The 17,799-nt window shown below is 39.2% G+C and overlaps 1 protein-coding gene across 1 annotated transcript; it reads right to left on the bottom strand.

Annotated features, from left to right (window-relative positions):
* Window positions 1-94: 94 nt before the first annotated feature.
* taldo1 (transaldolase 1) lies at window positions 95-11,796 on the bottom strand. Its single transcript, XM_047581186.1, has 8 exons — window positions 11,601-11,796; window positions 7,531-7,654; window positions 6,987-7,094; window positions 6,202-6,333; window positions 3,902-4,077; window positions 1,540-1,737; window positions 739-884; window positions 95-626 (listed from the first exon to the last, which is right to left on the bottom strand). The coding sequence occupies exons 1-8, from the start codon at window positions 11,698-11,700 to the stop codon at window positions 594-596; spliced, it is 1,017 nt and encodes a 338-aa protein (XP_047437142.1). The 5' UTR covers window positions 11,701-11,796; the 3' UTR covers window positions 95-593.
* Window positions 11,797-17,799: the final 6,003 nt, after the last annotated feature.

The following is a 17,799-nucleotide window of genomic DNA, read 5'->3' as shown; positions in this document are numbered from 1 at the left end:
TTGGGCTCCATTCCTTGCATAGTTTTTACAACACATGTCAAAACCCACTGATGAATTCAGGGCAGAAAAGAACAAAAAAAAAAAAAAAAAAGTGTGAAGATTGAGACACTTCTTTATTGAAAAAGCAAAACACAATCTTGAGGAATGGTGGTACAATTGTCTTTCTTAAACCATGGTTCAGGGTGAAAATTCGATAGCAAAATTGCGGTCCTTTCCTGCCAAAAAGTGTCCTTTGTTGTAGTGGAATGATATTATTCGTATTAAGGATTATTTAAAGTACTTTATTTTATTTTTTTTCCATTCTGGTTATACTTCTGTTAAATATTACACCTTTTTTTTTTATATATAACAACCCACACCCACAGAAGAAGAATTAATCATCATCATCTATGTTTGGTCAGAAAACGGTCCCAGCCTAAGAGAGGAAGAGGAGCGGAGTCCTTCCAGGAGGAAGGTTCCAGGAGTTTGGTCAGATGCTCAGAGGATGGTCTTAAGGAGCTTGAGACAATTTCTTAGGTAGCTGGGGACAAAGAAGGCAGCCTCCCGTCTCCTGATACGACCCGTCAATGAGTCTGGAGACCACGAGTCTGTCCTTACTGGCCATTTTTTACGTTGAGCATTTTCTCCTGTGATGACGAAACGGGAAATAATCAGTATAACCCATGCAACAAACAGGTGGTCGGCAGTACAGAGCATGCATCTGTAACTCATCTCTAATCAGATAAATGATGATGTCACCTTGATCATGGTCTCCAGCTTGATGGCATCGGCAGCGAACTTGCGGATGCCGTCAGACAGTTTCTCCACGGCCATGCGGTCCTCGTTGTGCTCCCAGCGGAAATCTTTCTCGTTCAGGTGGATCTTCTCCAGATCACAGGCCTTCGCTGCAAAAATCAAACCCTCAAGGTCAGAGCACGGTTGGTTAAACAACGTCAGCCAGGTCTTATCCCGATGCGTCCAAAGTTACGTCCTCAGCTTGCCGCAGGGAAAAGTGCTCACCGCTTTACAGTGAAGGGCATTTCTTGTGATTTCAGAACACCCTTTCATCAGTAACAGAAAATGTTGCAGAAAATACAGTTGCAGATTTTACGTGGAAAAAATTAAATAGGCTTTCTTTTATGTGTTCGCTCCCCCATGACACAAATTACCACAGCAGCGGTGCATACAGAATAAAATGTGGTGACATCCGTCTCAAACATTTGGTTGGTTTCAACATAAATTACGTGGCACCTAAACATTTTAAATATCATCCTCACAATGACGTGTTTGGCCTGTCGAGAGCAACACTTGTTCAACCTGACGCAAGAATGAAGCACAAGGAGACGTTTTAATAATGGGGTTCAGTGCAGCATTGCGGACATCTAGGCTGCAAAACAGCTCACATAAGCAAGCAACAATTTAATGGAAATATGTGGTTGCTCTGTGCTGCACGATGCAGTCACCCGCATTTGACCCGGTTTGTTTTTTTTTTTTTAAATATGTACCCAAAGAATATTCTTGAAATCTGTATTTTGCAGACAAGGAATCTTAGAGCAGTACCTTTCTCCACACTGAGCATCTCTGACACGGTGCTGTGATCCTGGCTGAGCTCTGCCAGCAGACCAGGGGAGATGGTGAGCAGGTCACAGCCGGCTAAGGCTTTAACTTCCCCCGTGTTTCTGAAGGAGGCGCCCATCACAACGGTGCTGTAGCCGTACTTCTTGTAGTAGTTGTAAATCTTGGTCACACTCAGCACACCTAGGAAGGTGAAATGAGGAAAAATAAATAAACAACTCAACATGATCCAGAGACTTTGAGGGAAAAAAATGGAATCGTATCAAGAAATCTAGTCGTAATTCAACAGCTTGGTGTTTAATTGCTCATCGTCTTTACACAGTTTGAATTTAAAGTAGATGAACTCGCACTCTTACAAATGCACTCAAAAAAACGTCCTGAACTCTGGGGGGAGAGGGAGGGGGGTTAGACAAAAGGTACAGGGCCTCAGGGTGAGTAGTCTAAACATCAAATCTCCATTCTTATCTCCACTTATGTTAGAGGAGTAATGTTTTAAGTGACCAAAGATCTCAAATGTAAAGGGAGTTGAATAATTCCCTTATTTGAACATTAACTTTTGGATTGGATGAGGGGTTAGGATACGGAGCTTGCAGCAAATCTTTTTTTTTTTTTTTTTTTCTGCACAAGTTAACAGGTGTAGCTCAAACATGCAGCTGCATAGATAAGAAAAGGTATCTGGTTTGGGAACAGGTGTGGCAAAATTCTCCTTTACATTTTGAGCTGACAATTCTGATGAAAGGGCTGATTGCCTTCAGACGAGGGGAAATAGCCACCAGACAGTAGCAAGAATTTGAACAGTCTGCAAGCTTCACAGTTCTGATTTCAAAAATGATAATATTAATGGTATGTGCTTTGTGATTTATCAGGATATATTTGTCACTTAAATGCTGTTATCTCAAGTCTTGGCTTAATCTTAGGTTTGATATGATCGCAGATCCCAAAACAAAGGACTGCACACACAGGAAGAGACTAGCAGTGATGTGGAGACGGTGATATCTGAATGAAATTCAGTGACTTGTAGTGACGACAGTTAAGACGAACCTACAGTAAAAATAAACACAGTCACACAAATGTGGAAAAAAAATCATGGAAATGTGGTTGTGTTGACAGTAAGAAGAACCAAGTATTGCTATGATTTGCTCGTTTCTCTCAATGATCCAACAACATCCAACTCCAACCAGCCATCTTCCCAGTGATCAGTGTGAGAGTGGAGTCACACGGAGCCGTGATATGGATCACCTGACCACACTTCCTCCTGACTCACTACGTTTTCATTTAATTAATACTATGTTCTACTCCAGGGCTGGCCAACCTGCGGCTCCCGAGCTGCATGCAGCTCTTACGTTCATATCGTAGTTTTGCTTCACTTGAGGTCAATACAGTATTTTCGTCAAACGTGCATGTGCGTTGGATGAAAATACCTCAAAGTTTCCCAGTAGACGCAAGATCATTTGAGTAAAGAATTTATGTCAAGTTCGCTCTCAAAATGGCAGGGAAAAAATGCACAGCAAAACGAAAACATGAAGATGAACACAGGATGTTTTTAACAGTGTGAGAGTTTAGATCTTATTTAATGGCAAGCCATTCTGCCTTATGTCGGGTGTCAGTCAGAACAGATCGACGCTTTGATTTTACGTGCGCTAATGACGCCTATGTGAGAGAATTGCTTTGAGTGACAACAACGGAATACAAGCCAGTTTTGAAGAGGATTGTTCAAGGCAAGGAATGCTACAAGTCCCACTTAGTAACATGTAAAGTAAAAGAAAAAAACTATTGTAAATTATTATATTTTTGTTTGTGGACTGGTTGCACTGAGAGTTTGTCTGTGTGAGACAGTGCACACCATGTTCATTGTTGAAAATGACCGGCCTGTGGTCTTTGTACTGTAAGAGTCAATTTCTGTCATTTTCACGTTGGTTTGTGACATTTACAATAAATCTGTCTGAGCAAAGGTTACCTACCTAAAATGACAGAAACCGTCCCTGAAAATAAATTATTTGACTTGTATTTTATCGTTTTAGTTTGGCTCAACTCCCATCTACGAACATGGAGGAGGTGGAGCTTATGACCTATGCTGCAGCCAAACACCAGGGGGAGCTCTACTTGCTTTGGCTTCACTTTCAAGGAGCTATTCCTGTATTTATCTTTATACTGTCTATGTCTATGGTTTATCTTTATACTGTCTATGGTTATATCTAAATCACTTTATATGTGGATAGATTTATTTAAACTAGAGACATCAACAACACACATCTCTAAGTAATTATTTCCTTAAGGACCAGGACACTAGTTTTAGCTGTGTGTACATAACAAATCGACAGGATGTGTTCAGGATGTCTGTGGATACCTGGGTCTTCGTGGGCCTCGTAGCTTTTGCGGTCCGTATTCTCCTTGTACCAGTCGAGGATGCGTCCGACGAAGGGCGATATAAGGGTGACCTTGGCTTCGGCACAGGCTACAGCCTGAGCGAAGGAGAACAGCAGCGTCATGTTGCAGTGAATGCCGTGCTTTTCCTCGAGCTCCCTGCACACAAACGACAAATAAAAATGTTTTTAATCACACACACAAACGGTAATTTCAAGGAGAAGCACTTCAAATATGGGAAACGAAGAATCTTACAAATGAGAGATCAGTTTTATAAAGGAGCAGGACTTTTTTGGTGATTTATTGTTTTCCCCAAACATGACATTTTTAACACATTTTCTCACGTTTTCTGTTGCCAATGGCAATAAGTTACAACCTCAGAGCTACATCATCTGCCACCTGCAGCTGCACATCGACACTCAACAGCAGGTGACGTTTTTTACCGTTCATCAACTGTATGTGTGACAGAATCCAAATAAACGCAAACAGGTGTTAACAAATGAAATTAGTTGCAAATGAGGTGGCCAGGTGCAATTCTCTCATTTAAAAAAAAACAAACAAAAAACATTAAGATGTGGTAATTAGTTATGTGTTCATGATGCAACAAAAAGCAGCAGGGTGGAGGAAGTATATTGTCAACGATGCCCGGTGTCTTTATTTACCTTTAATACAGAAGAATGGGCATGACGTTGATGTTTATTTGAGTTCAGATCATGATACCCGTGTCGGATTGCAAGTGGAAGCTTGAGATGCATGTGGAGAAACGCTTTAATGGCAGATGTGAACACGCGCAAGTAAAACTGACCAGCTATAATCCCATTACTCAGAACGCATGTTTATACCAGGTGTGAAAAGGGTTTAAGACTCTGAGACGAAAGACACACATTTGTTTTTTTGGGTTGCTTCAGTCACAGTATGTCTTAGAGGAGATGACAGGGGAGTGGCAATTTTTATAACAGCCCCGTGAGCACAGATGACTCACAACTAAAGGCTTCCCAGCCTCGGGAATAAGCGTCTTTCAAATTATTCTGGTGGTTTAATGTTCAGTTTATGGAATAATTACACAATCTCAGGATGACAATGTCTTAGTCCGTATCGAAAGGGATGACAAAGTAAAAAAAAAAAAGTTAAAAAATTAATGTAGATGGAGATAATACTTTACTATTGATCCTCATTGGGGGAATTCAAATGCTACAGCATCACAAGTTAAGAAAAAACAGTGACCACAAAACAATTAAATTCCACACAAACAGCAGGCAGCTAAAAAGACATTAAATAGGACAAAAAAAAACCCTACACAAGAACGAAGTGACAACAGTTGTGGATAAAGTGACTATAAAAATAGACCACACAGCGGCTCAGTGAGGTCAGAGGTCAGTACAGCTACACTGCGCCGCTGGGAGATATGAGCAAACAACTTCATATCTGTTATTTTGGTTTAAACACAGTTTTTGCCCTCATAGATGAAATAACTGCACAAGGCACTGAATTCTTCCACAGCTTCCACCTAACACAGCGAGGATGTTTTGTTTTACAGCCCTCACGTGTGGTTGAGACTAGGTCACAATAAGAAATTTTGTTGGATGATATATTTTCCCACAAATTATCAATGATAAGCGATATTATCGTCGACATCATTTTTTTCCACTAATGTAATGATAATATGATGTAATAATACAAGTACACCCTTTCAAAAGCAATATACTGATAAATACTGTTAAGAAATAAAAGTTTAACATTGTAATTCGAATGTTAAGAACTTTTAAATAAATAAAACAAACAAAAATAATGAAAAATATTAAAATGGACTGTCTGTAAAAGGGCTGCATTTCTATTGTAATATAGAGAACTCCACTATATGGTAGCGTAAACCATTTTGCACTGTTTGGTTTCTATTTACTTATCGACCAAATGCCTCAGTGAGTGAGAGTTGACTGTCAGGACGAAGGCTCATCTGTCCATCCACCTCCCACCGAGACAAAGAGAGTGGATGACTGACACGAGGGTTCAATCCAATCATTCCAACGCACCCAATGCACAGACCGAACCCTCTTGTCATCAAGCCTCTTTGGTAGTAAGAGAGGAGGAAAACAAACACACATGCAAATGGCGATACAACGAGGGCGGCAAAATTATCATTTATCAAGCGATTAATGATTATTGTCATGATTACTTATTATTGAGTATCCTGACAGGCCATTAAAAGAGTCAATTTTTATTATTTTACAGTCAGACCTTTTCGATCATGATGGGGAGCGCACATGCGTATCACCATATACTCACTTGCCAGCCTGGATTCCCTCCCATGTGGACGACAGTTTGATGAGAACACGCTCCTTGCTGATACCGGCCTCCTCATACAGAGCGATGAGTTTCAGGGCTCTCGCAACCATTTCTTCTTTATCGAAAGACAGCCTGTCAGGAGACAAAAAAAACAAAACATTTAATAATTCACACATTTAACTAATATAATACATTGTGGCACCTGTGGTTTATACTCGTGTGCGTCCTTTGAGAAAGACATTGAACACCAATTTCTTAGGTCAGCATATTGTGTGGTAACTTTGAGTGTATGAACGTATGAATAATAGAAATGATTCATTATTAAAGAGTTTTAGGTGAAAGCATCTTATTAGATTTAATTAATGAACGGAGTACATCAATTTTTAAGCATACAAGCTGTGTGGCAAAAACGTCAACTGCATCATTTGGAAGTGCCAAGACAGTAATCTTAAATTACTGTTTCCCCAACATGAGTGGCACCTCATGCTCTTAAACATCTTCATGAAAACAAAAGGTGACATGGTCTTTGCAGTCAGAGCAGCACGACTGTGGACTAATCTGCCTGAGTGAAATCGGGTCAGCTGACTCTTAAAACACATTTCCATCTTAGAGTCTTTCCTGGTTTTTACTTGTTTTATTGTTTTTCTTTTAATTTTTCTGTTTTTATTAACTTTATTTTGTGTAGCCGCCTTTATATTGCAGATTTTATGTTCTTATACATCACATTGTAATTATTATAATTATAGTAATTATTATTATTATTGCACCCGTTTGTTATCACCTACCTGGCATCCACCTCAGTAGAGACTCTCCCTGGGACCTTCTTAAGGATCTCCAGACCAAAACTTACAAAAAGCTTGTCCATGGTGTTGGCTACCTGCTCCTCTTCAGTTCTTAACGGAAAAATAGAGACAAGAACGTGGTCAACTAAAGGACAAAGGACAGTTTGACAGTTTCAGTACACAACCAAGTGTGAAAAGAGGAGAATACTGGGACTCATTCAAGACACTGTTAAATCAGTTTGTTTATTGACATTAATCTGAGAATCACTTACAGAAAAACAAAACAAAAAAAAAAAGCCAAATGCCCTATAATGAAATGCCAGCTGTAATTAAGGAAGTTTGTCAACACCTTGCACAGAGGAAACAAGTACACTGCAACATCTTTAAAAACACATAATGTTCCTCTTCTTTGGCAAATGACTAACACCTCAGTGTTGTTTATATTCAGGTTTACTCTCGAGTGTAATCCAGTACAGGGCCAAATATAGAAAGGTTTAATCATAAGGTGTTTTGATTAGTTTAACAAAACACATGCACACCCTCTTACCCGCCTTTCGCGATGCCGTATTTAATGGCCTGGTCCACCAGGTGCTGGTAAGCTGGCATCTTAGCAGCAGCCAGGATAAGGGACGGGTTAGTGGTGGCATCTTGAGGCTTGTACTCTTCAATGGCTGCAGGACAGAAAGACAGGAGCAAAATAATTTAGCCAAACGTACACCGAGGCCGTCTAGCCAGTCATAACACATTCCTTGGCTGCCGTTTATCTCCTGCTCTCTGACCTTAACTAGACTCAACGTGGGCACCGCTCTGAAAGTGTGTCGGCTTTAAATCTGCGTCTCTGCCACTCCCTGTACAGTATTATAATCCATCTGAATTTCCAATAAAGCTGCTCTCATTCACATGTTTTGTTGTTTCTCTTGTCAGACAACACATTAAGTCTGAAACAGTGACTGAAAAAAGCTGCACATTTAAGCTTGGTTTGCCACTGAGACGGCACCAGCTAAGATTTCTCTCTTGTAAATGTTGACCATGTTTAGACACAAAAAGCCATAAAAGAGGAAAGAAAACCGAAAGAACTGTGCCACATTGGATCTAGTAGGAAATGGCGCCACCTACTGTATATTATGATTCAATAGTTTTATTACCCTTTGGCACGTACAAAAAAAAGAAAAAGTGCTGAAGCTGCAAGCTGAGCGGGTTAATGTGGGAATGAAGCCACAATCCTAGTGATTAACCACCAAATATAGTCTCCTGAATAGAAAACTACTGAAAGCTTAACAGGTGCAAAGTCTGCTTATGATATTGTAAATCCTTGAAGATGCGTAGTGGTGAGTTACAAGGTCTTTAAATAACAAAAAAAAAAACAAAAAAAAAAAAACAAAAAAAAAGCACCCTGTTGCAGCTCACAGGACAGAACTGCTGGTTTAATTCGGTATGCATGAGCGGTAGGGCCATGTCAGGGAGCACAGAGGTTTTTGTGTCAGCACTCGACTGTAGCAGCTGAGTCCAGTGCTGGCAGCTCTTCAGATTAACAACAAAGCCTGTCTCTGTTCTGGAGCTTGTTATCTCTCAAGTCCCTTAACAAAAAAAAAAAAAAAAAGAAAGGATGCGGGTCAGTGGGTTTGGACCGGATACTCCTGAATAACTGTTCAGAAAGAGGCAAAGTGCTGATACTCTGTACAGTCTGGTCCGTTTACCACCTTCTGGAAACTTTGCATGATTTAGTTACAATGAAAAGCTCAAGTACTGTGCGAACATTTCCGTTCAAAGTTTTTCGTGAACTAGCTACATTCACAAAGGATTACAGCAAAATTGCTGCAAATAACCACTATATGGTGCAAGAAGTTGTTGCTTTACAAATGTTGGTCTGAATTTGACTGCCTGTCGGAAAAAGAAAAGTTCTATGTAAAGTCGACATATACAACTTTCATTTTTGGTTCTTGTGCCTTTATTGGATTCAGAGGGGGTGACATCTTTCTGTAGAGGTAGTTCATTTCCCAAAAAAAAAAAAAAGCTGAAACTAAGGCGACCGAACTTTCTTCAAAATGTTTCAAGCATCATCCAAGTTCAGGTTTTAATTGGAATATCTACACTGACTCAACACGTTATTCAGATTAACCTGGATAATGTCCTGTATTAACACAATTAGTGGTTCTCCAATGAACAATTAATGGTCATTAATTAAAGCTAATCTGTGAAGATTCTCAGTCATCCAAGTCATGGTATATCCAAAAAAAAAGTTAAAACCAGACAATCAAACTTTTGTTTATATACATATCTGTTATGAATTAATTCTGTGACTGATCTCAAATGTCACATAAACCCTACTAACATTTCATCTGACAAATCTGAATGCCAGTTTTCTTTAAACTATCAATACCTGAGCAGCTAATTTGTCACCATGTAGCAACATTTCACAAGTGTCTGCTCAGCCCCCTCCATCTCTTTCAACACTCACATAAAATGAGGCAAGAATGCAGTGTTACACCAATTTCAGACTTTCACCCACTTGATCTGAACATGTCTAAACTTGCACCAGGTATAAACCAACAAAACTTTCACAATTTACGTAAAATCCAGATTACATAAACCAGACATACGATTTCTTTCTTTTTCTTTTTTTTTTTTTACCCCCTAGGCGCGAGTCCAACGGCTGACTAAATCTTGACAAACCACTTTTATTATCACCATCTCCAACTCTGCACCCTTGTTTCCTTACTGGCAGCGACACCTGAGGTATTCACTACGGTTGAGATAAACATGTATTGTGTGACATGTGTGTCATGGTGTGAAAGAGTATGCTGCTTGTTGTGAGGTTCTCATTGTCCTGCTCTGTACGGCTGCAAAGGTTATTTTTAACTGGAAAATAATCCCTCATTTAGGCCGGCAAGCAACTACCCCTCAACCCCAACTGAGTAGTCAATAACACCTTAGATGAAATGTAAACGAGTGCTTTCATAGATTTATCGATATCATAGATTTATTTATAGATGTCTAAATCCTATCAATAAGTAGCAGAGACAAACGTTGGGTACAATTTAACTCCAATTACGTAATGAATGACTTTAAAGCTGTATAATTTGTCTATATGAAGTTGCTTAAACACACATTAATGGAAATGTACATAGTTTAGTTTTCAAGGTCCATCTGTGCAGAAACTAACTGCTTCCAACCTGCAAGTGCACTGGAAAGCAGACTTGCAATGCGAGACATTAGCGTCTGCTCCAAGCAGTCTTTGTTGACTTCTTATCTGAAGAACAACAGATGAAGAAGCAACGACGGCCTTCGGTCACGGACCTCCATCAAAGAATCAGATAAACCTCCAACAGTCCAAATACCGACAATGTTTTCTTATGGTTTTGGCATATTTGGCATATTTTTCAGTCCTGACTTGCATTTTTGGCAGTAACATCCTCAATAATTGGGGATGGATGTAAACACTTATCATTTTTAACGCAAATCGATGTATTGACAAGTTGTTGCATCCCTACCTCAATTATGTTTTTAATGTTAGGATATGATGCAATAAACTGCAGTCCTGATTTCTTCTCATTAGCATGTCGGCGCAAGTGAAAACCAACCAACTAAGCTAAATTATTCAACTTTGTGTGTGTGAGAAGCTTAATATTTGTTTTCCAAACACTTAAAAACAAAGGCGGAATTAAAGACAAGTCACATATTTTTCCCTTGATTGACCAATTGTAGAATAATATTATAATTTTAGCACTTTAAATCTGCAAACTATTATACAATATGTTGTCTCTGCCCTCCCCTCATGCATGATTTGCAACAGACTTCCTTATTTGCTTAAAATAACAGCAAAACGAGAGCGCAGTTTAAAAAAAGAAGAAGAAGGAAAAAAAAGACAAACTTAAACATTAAGACAAGGCCAGAGCAAACATTGTTCACACTCCGCTGTGTGACGAGAGCAACTTTATCGGCTTTCCCGAGTCACGCCTGGCTGCAGGAGGCACAGTCAGGATGTCATGACAGAACAGGCTGTGCACGAGGAAGCGTTTGGATTTGCATCACAATTGTAATGCAACTGCGTTTCTGCAAACTCTTCCTCATTCGGACTCGTTGAGAAACATGACCTTTTCCTCCGCGACAAGGAAGAGAGGAACAAGGAAGGAAAACTGTCACATTTTACACCTTGTTGCACGTCTCGCCTGCGCAGCTGTCTGCTAGCGTTATTTTCTTACTATCCTCATCATAAAAACTTCATTCATACGATGCATACGTCATTCCAGGGCATGCAATAGCGTTTTAATCCAACATAAAGAAATAATATTTTTTGCAAAACAGACAAACGCGTCATATTAGCATGTTAGCACAGTTTGCTAATGCGGCTAGCGGCCACTCTGTTGACAAAGTAATGGGATTATGAGGTTGTAAACTTAATAGTGTTTAGCTGCAATGCTAAATCAAACCAGCATAAAAGCTCACAGTAGCATTGGGTTAGCCGGGAGGTTAAATATCCGCCATTAGCCACCGGTGTGGGTGATGCTGACAGGGACTCGATGATATCGACACGACGGTCATTCACATTAAACACGGATTATCCCCGGCTAGCATGCTAACCATGCTAACATTAGCATGCGATAAGTTTTCATTTACCGTTAAAGTCGCCCGTGTCTGCCACCACCACGGTGTGCTTCTTCAGCTGGTTCAAGGCCGACTCCATCTTCCTCCGTTTGTCTGGTGACACACTGGACATGATGAGCAGAGGCTGAAACTCTTTTATACACAGAAAACACGTGAGAGCAGGAGGAAAGTCAGAGAGACAGGGAGAGAGAGAGGGGGCACAGGACCGCGCAATGTAGGAGGAAGAAGTCAACGGGAGCGCGCAGATACAGATCAAGGAAGCGTGTGGAGGAGAAATCAGTGAAACCAAGAGTCTCCTTATCATTTGAAATTATTTTATTATCTGTTTACCACAAATACAAGACAAGCTCACGATTTGTTTTCATTTAGACTGAACATTCCAATCATTACTCCGAGGTGGAAAGAGCATTTACAACAGATGTCCAAAAATAAAGCTAAAACAAGCCCATCTGGAGTGTCTTGAATACTTTTCACCATTCATTTAAGTGGCTTCTACAGTTCTACATGACTGGTGGGGAGTTTTGGTTTTCATTTCAAACATCTATATAGGTGATGCAAACTAGATTAGATGGTGTTGTTCAAATCAGTTCATTTCAGTTTTATTTATATATATTTTATTTATTTATATAAGATCAAGCCGAAAATCGAGCCATCTGTGTTTTTTTATTGAAGTCTGAATACGACAGTGGCAAAAAAACAAAAAAATAAATAAATAAGGAAGAAGCCTTGAGCAGAACCTTGAGCTCATGTGGAGGGACCATCACATAAACATATATCTGTCACAGATACATGTCTGATTAAAGCATGTAGAATCTGACGATGATACAGATACAAGATACAGCTGATGGTGTTACATTGCAGTATGAGAATATAAGAGGAATAATAGGCAAGTTGGAGAACTATTCATTCAGGTTCACACTAACCTGGGTGATATCATGTTTTTTTTTCCACAAAAAGATAAGATTAGAAGTTGTTATTGTTATTTTAAACATAACACAATGACAGTGATGTTTTAGAAAGAAAATCAAATACATGCATATGTGGTAAAAATGCTCCCCTAAAAATCTCTTTAAGTCAATTTCTGCATCACAACCACAAAATCATGCATGTGAAGTGTCAGATCATAATTAAAATATTATCTGAAAGTTGTCCAAAAATGCAGAACTGAGAATATCAGGTGGATTGCGTAGTGACCTGGGGTGTTTACTAAGAGACTGTTTTTTGGGTAAAACTGTAGTTCTGTTTTTCTGTGGTAAAGAGACGCCGCCCAGAGATGTAATAAAAACTTAAACTGCCTGCTAGTCATTTAGAAAGGAAGAAGCCACATGGATGAGAGAGAAAACTCAACAAGACCAGTTTTCATTGCTTTAACATTGTCTTTAGATTCCATGACCAGGATGGTCTTCACAAACACTAAGCACACATACTTTTACTTTATCTAACATGTTTGTATTTGTCGAGTCTAAGTTGCATGATTTTACAAAAGTGACATTTTCAGATTTGACTTAAAACCCTCCAGGTTTACAATTCAGGTGATGATTTAACAAGGAGAAATTCTACAACCCTTTATGTTATTTCATTTTATTGGCCTCTAAAATAGAGGCTGTGTATAATTTCTCGTGTTCACTTGGTGTAAAGTTCTCAAAGTTAAAGATCTCAGTTCACAACTCCAGACACAGTCAGGGTCTTTCTAATTCAAACTTAAATGTAAGCAAATATACTTGTACTTTAACCTATGGAAGTATTTGAGTCCATTCGTATGCTCCACTAAGAGCAGAAAGAATGATGTACCTAAAGTAAATCATTAAACAAGTTTCACCATGACCACCTACTAACAAGAGAGGCCATTTTCCTTATTTATGTGTGCGTGTAGTTTTGATATTTCGAGTATCTTTGCCATTACAAAAGGAACTGAATACTTCATCCTTCACTGCCCATGGATGCGTCTCATGAGTAATAACTACATACAACCAACCGCTCGATGCAGATACACACCTACCTGCTGGGTCGATCCATACGGTTCGTATATAAACCTGACAGTAAATCATAACATGAGATTGGCCTTGAGTCTCTCTAGAAGTTGGTTGCCTCTGTGTTGCTTCATTGTCTCTGATTTATCTTCTGAGCAGATCAATTTTTCTCCTTGTGGTAATGGCCACATTTTTTTTTTTTTTTGCCTGCATAGCGAATCAAAGGATAAATATTTCACGGATTGGTCACACAGACACGTTTAATAAGTCAAAACTATCGTATGCTGTATAACTGGTAGGGAGTCATAGATTCAGAAAGAAAACAGTGACTATACGAGTTGGTCTGCAAAACAGTCTTAAACTCAACCTGTCAAAATTTATGCATTTGTTGAATTATCGTAATATGAAGGAATTTTATTCTTAAATAAACAATGTGCAAATGACAAATGGAAGTTAGTCGGATCTTATAATACGCTCCATACATGGTACTCACTGTACATTTAAATCTAACAACTTTTTCTTCTTATCTGTTGACTTTGGTGTTTATCTGACAAGTCCATCTAGATTCTATTGAAAACCCTTTCCACAGGGCCATGATCATTATTTAGTTGATCATTTATTTCATTTTTTTAACCTGATTTTACCTGCAATTGTGTTACAAACAATGCTGGTAGGTTAGCATTGAGGAGTCTATTTACAACTGAAGAATAAAGGACACTCATTTGAGGACAACAACTTTTTTGCCATTTTTGAAGACAGCTGGTTGGAAGGAGTAGTAAATGAAGCCATCTATGTAAAATGATGCACTGAGGACCTGTTCAGATACAGCATTAAGATCAGATCTGGGCCAGATTTAGGTACGCACGCCCTTCTTTCTTCTTCTCCTGTTCTGCGCTTCTTCTTCAGGTGGTTCTCAGTCTGCCTCTCTTCCTCTTTCCTTGTGGGTTCCATGTCAGCGCCTGTTTTGTGACTGATTTTTTTATTCTGAGTGTGTGGCCTGTTCACTTCCGTTGATGAAGGTCTGCAGCTCTTCCAGAGTATCGTGGTGGTGGTGGTGGTGGTGGTGGTGTTGGTGGAGGTGGTTTTTCTGGGTTTTCCAGGTTTCTGAGCCATAAAGTAGGGTGGTCTTTATGTTTGAGGTGAAGATTTGTAGCTTGTTTTTTTTGTTTGTTTGTTTGTTTTTTGCCTTCCAGACATTGCTTAGCATGTTGCCTTTCCAATCCTGGTTGGACATCATCTTCCGTGTTAACACCTCTCAACGATCAAACATTTCACAGCTGATTGTGGAATTTATAGATCCTTCACAGAGGCAACTCTACTGCTGTCAAATGTGGGGACAAAAACAGTTGCACTTGTTTTCTGCTTCCAGATGATTGAGGAATCTGTCACAAACCACTGGCTTGACAAAATGAATTAGCTTTACCTGCTATCCAATAAGAACCAAATTGCTTGGTAAATTGCAGAATATTTCATGAACAGCGTAATGTGTTAAATATTTAATTACATAAAGGGAACAGAGTCACTCAGCACTGACGCAAATTTGATTGCTTGATTATATGTATAACTGCGCGGATGCACCTGTTCCCTGCAGTAACAGCTACACGTGCATCACTCGTACGTCAAGTAATATGGAAACAGTTTAATTTAAGAAACCATTACACTCTGTGAGATTGCCTTTCATGCCTCTCAGCATATGCACCTGTATTAAAAAGCAATATGTCAACCTCTGGCCGTCAGCAGCATAATGACACGTTTACAACCTTGGAGGTCTGTTTTACTCACATATTAATATTTAATAAGATCTCTCAGTTGACAGGAGCGAAATGCTGACAGTCTCAAAACATAGGCGATAAATAAAAGGGATAGATCATTACTGAAACAGCTTATGTGCTCACCTCAAATGAACCTGGTGAGCTGATGGCTAGTGGTTGTAAAAGCAGCTCTGGAACCATGGGGTGGTTCACTGGTTCGATCACCTCTTCCATAATGCAGAGTGTGTAGTTATACGTGGAAAATAAAGCTGGTTTTATTTGACAAATAAAGGCAACTGGACTTGTTTGAGATTTCTCCAAGACTTTTTGAAGACCTTTTTGCCAAGTTCTTTAATTCATTAAATGACTGGTGAGGAGTTTAGGTTTTTATCTGGAACATCTGTGGCTGGTGTCTACCCAACCGAAGTCTGTCAGTGACCCAATACTTACCTGCAATGGTTGACCAAGTTAGCATGTGGTATTTTAATGACCCATTCGTGGGATGTGGGATACTAGCTCAGCTTTTTTTTTCTCATACATAATGTGTGTACTACTTATGGTGCAGATAAGATATGCGCTGTCCCTCAGGTGGTTCCTCTACCAGTTTTGTTTATTTTCTTCTGTGTCCAGCTTTCTTGCATGTTTTTTTTCTGGGGTCATACGCCAGCGCAGCGGTTGTGGTGCATGCGCACACGTGTTATCCAGTTAAAAGTCAGATTGAGCGTACAATTTGATTTCTAATGGCATTATCTGGGTGTCTCAATCTGATAAAGATAACTCAGATTCTAGTCGTGTTTGCATGCACTTAAGTTGTCCAGTTAAAGTCAGATTAAGGCAATTATTCATTTTATTCAATGCATGTAAATGTACTGATTGGTGGATACAGCAGAGATGTTTTTAACAGCGATATTGAGACTATGTTGTAAATGGCTGATAAACTGATATGTCTCATGTTTAAAAAGACGTTTTTCATTTTCTTTCTTTCAAACCACCTGGCTAAAGCATGTGCCTTGTTGTCAACAAAAGATTTTAGCTTTGTTACTCAGGTGTAGGTGGGCTGAGTCCAGATCTGAAGGACAGGTTGTCCTGTGCTGAACCATGTGTTTGTAATGTGGTTGTTCTTTTACAAGCAACTCTTCTCTACTCATTTAGAACTGATGAAGTAATTTAAATGAGTGGTGAAACGTCTTCAATAAAAAGTCTACCAAGTCCAGCTGCCTCTGTTTTAGCTTTGTGTCTTTTTTATTACATGTATTTTTATATATACATATTTCTACATCTGTTGTTTACTTTGTCGGGGCGTCATGTTTGTCGTCCCTTTCCCTTATTTTTCTGTGTTATCTCTGTGAAATGGTTTTGTTGCACCAAGGAGGTCTTAATGAATTTTCTCATTTGCATTTTTATAGAGCCAATGTTTTTTTTCACATAACTTCACACTCACGGGTCAAACAGTCGAACCCGCCATGTGAAGTCTAAGAAAAATCCTTGTGAAATATCTGCAAGGCAAATTAATTTTCTTTTTGATTTGTATTACACTTTGGTCGGGCGTGAGCGTGAGCTGAATTACTTTTTACATCCTTTGTGAGAAATGTATTATTGTTTATGACACTATAGGTTGCTAATAGTCGCATTTAAGTTTGTAAGGAGCATTATACGCGGTGGAGGTGGTTTTGATTAATTTATACACACTTTATTAGTTTAGAGCTCTGCTTTTATGAATTCTCTCTCAGATGTTTCCTGTTTTGGGGGAAAGATGCTTGTTTAGGCTCAAATAGCCACATAAATTATATAACATGGAAAGCATAAAGGAGAAAAATCTAAGAGACCTAATCTGAGAGACTGATAAGCAGCTAAGGAAAGACATTACTATGTTGCTGAAGTGCTGAAGCCAAAATTTCAATTTTAGTAATAACTGGTCCATTCAGTTTAATACTAAAGTGATTATGGCAACAAAACATCCAATCAATGAATATTAACAAGGAACCTTTAACAGTACCCAGCTCATATTGCAGGGACACGTCTGCTTGAGGCTTTTTGAGAGACAGAAAACAAAGAGAGGTCAGATAGAAGAGAACAGAGGAGAGGAGCAGAAGAGAGGAGCAGAAGGAAGCAGATGAATCATACATGTATTTGGATAAAGCACCTGCAGCATATAAACCTGATACCAACAGGAGCACACGATACCAGGTGATGTATGAAACATGGAAACATTGACAGTGGATTAAAAGAAATCCCACAGATTCTTGATCAGTTTGGGATCCGGGGAATTTGAAGGCCAGATCAACACCTTGTGCTGTTTTCCATGTTTTTTTTGTTCCTAAACTGTTTTTGAGTGTGTGTGTCTGTGCCTGCTGCCATCAAGGAGTATCATTGTTACGCGGGTGTCTGGTGTGGTCTGGTCTGGTCTATGTGGATGGTACATGTCTAAGTAGAATCCACATAAAAAGGTCAGTGATCATAACGTTATGTCTGATTGGTGTATATTCATAG

This window comes from Mugil cephalus, chromosome 3, assembly GCF_022458985.1.
Source record: "Mugil cephalus isolate CIBA_MC_2020 chromosome 3, CIBA_Mcephalus_1.1, whole genome shotgun sequence".
Taxonomy (NCBI): Eukaryota; Metazoa; Chordata; class Actinopteri; order Mugiliformes; family Mugilidae; genus Mugil; species Mugil cephalus.
Note: the sequence above shows the minus strand (reverse complement) of the source record. Positions and strands in the feature narration are given on the sequence as shown.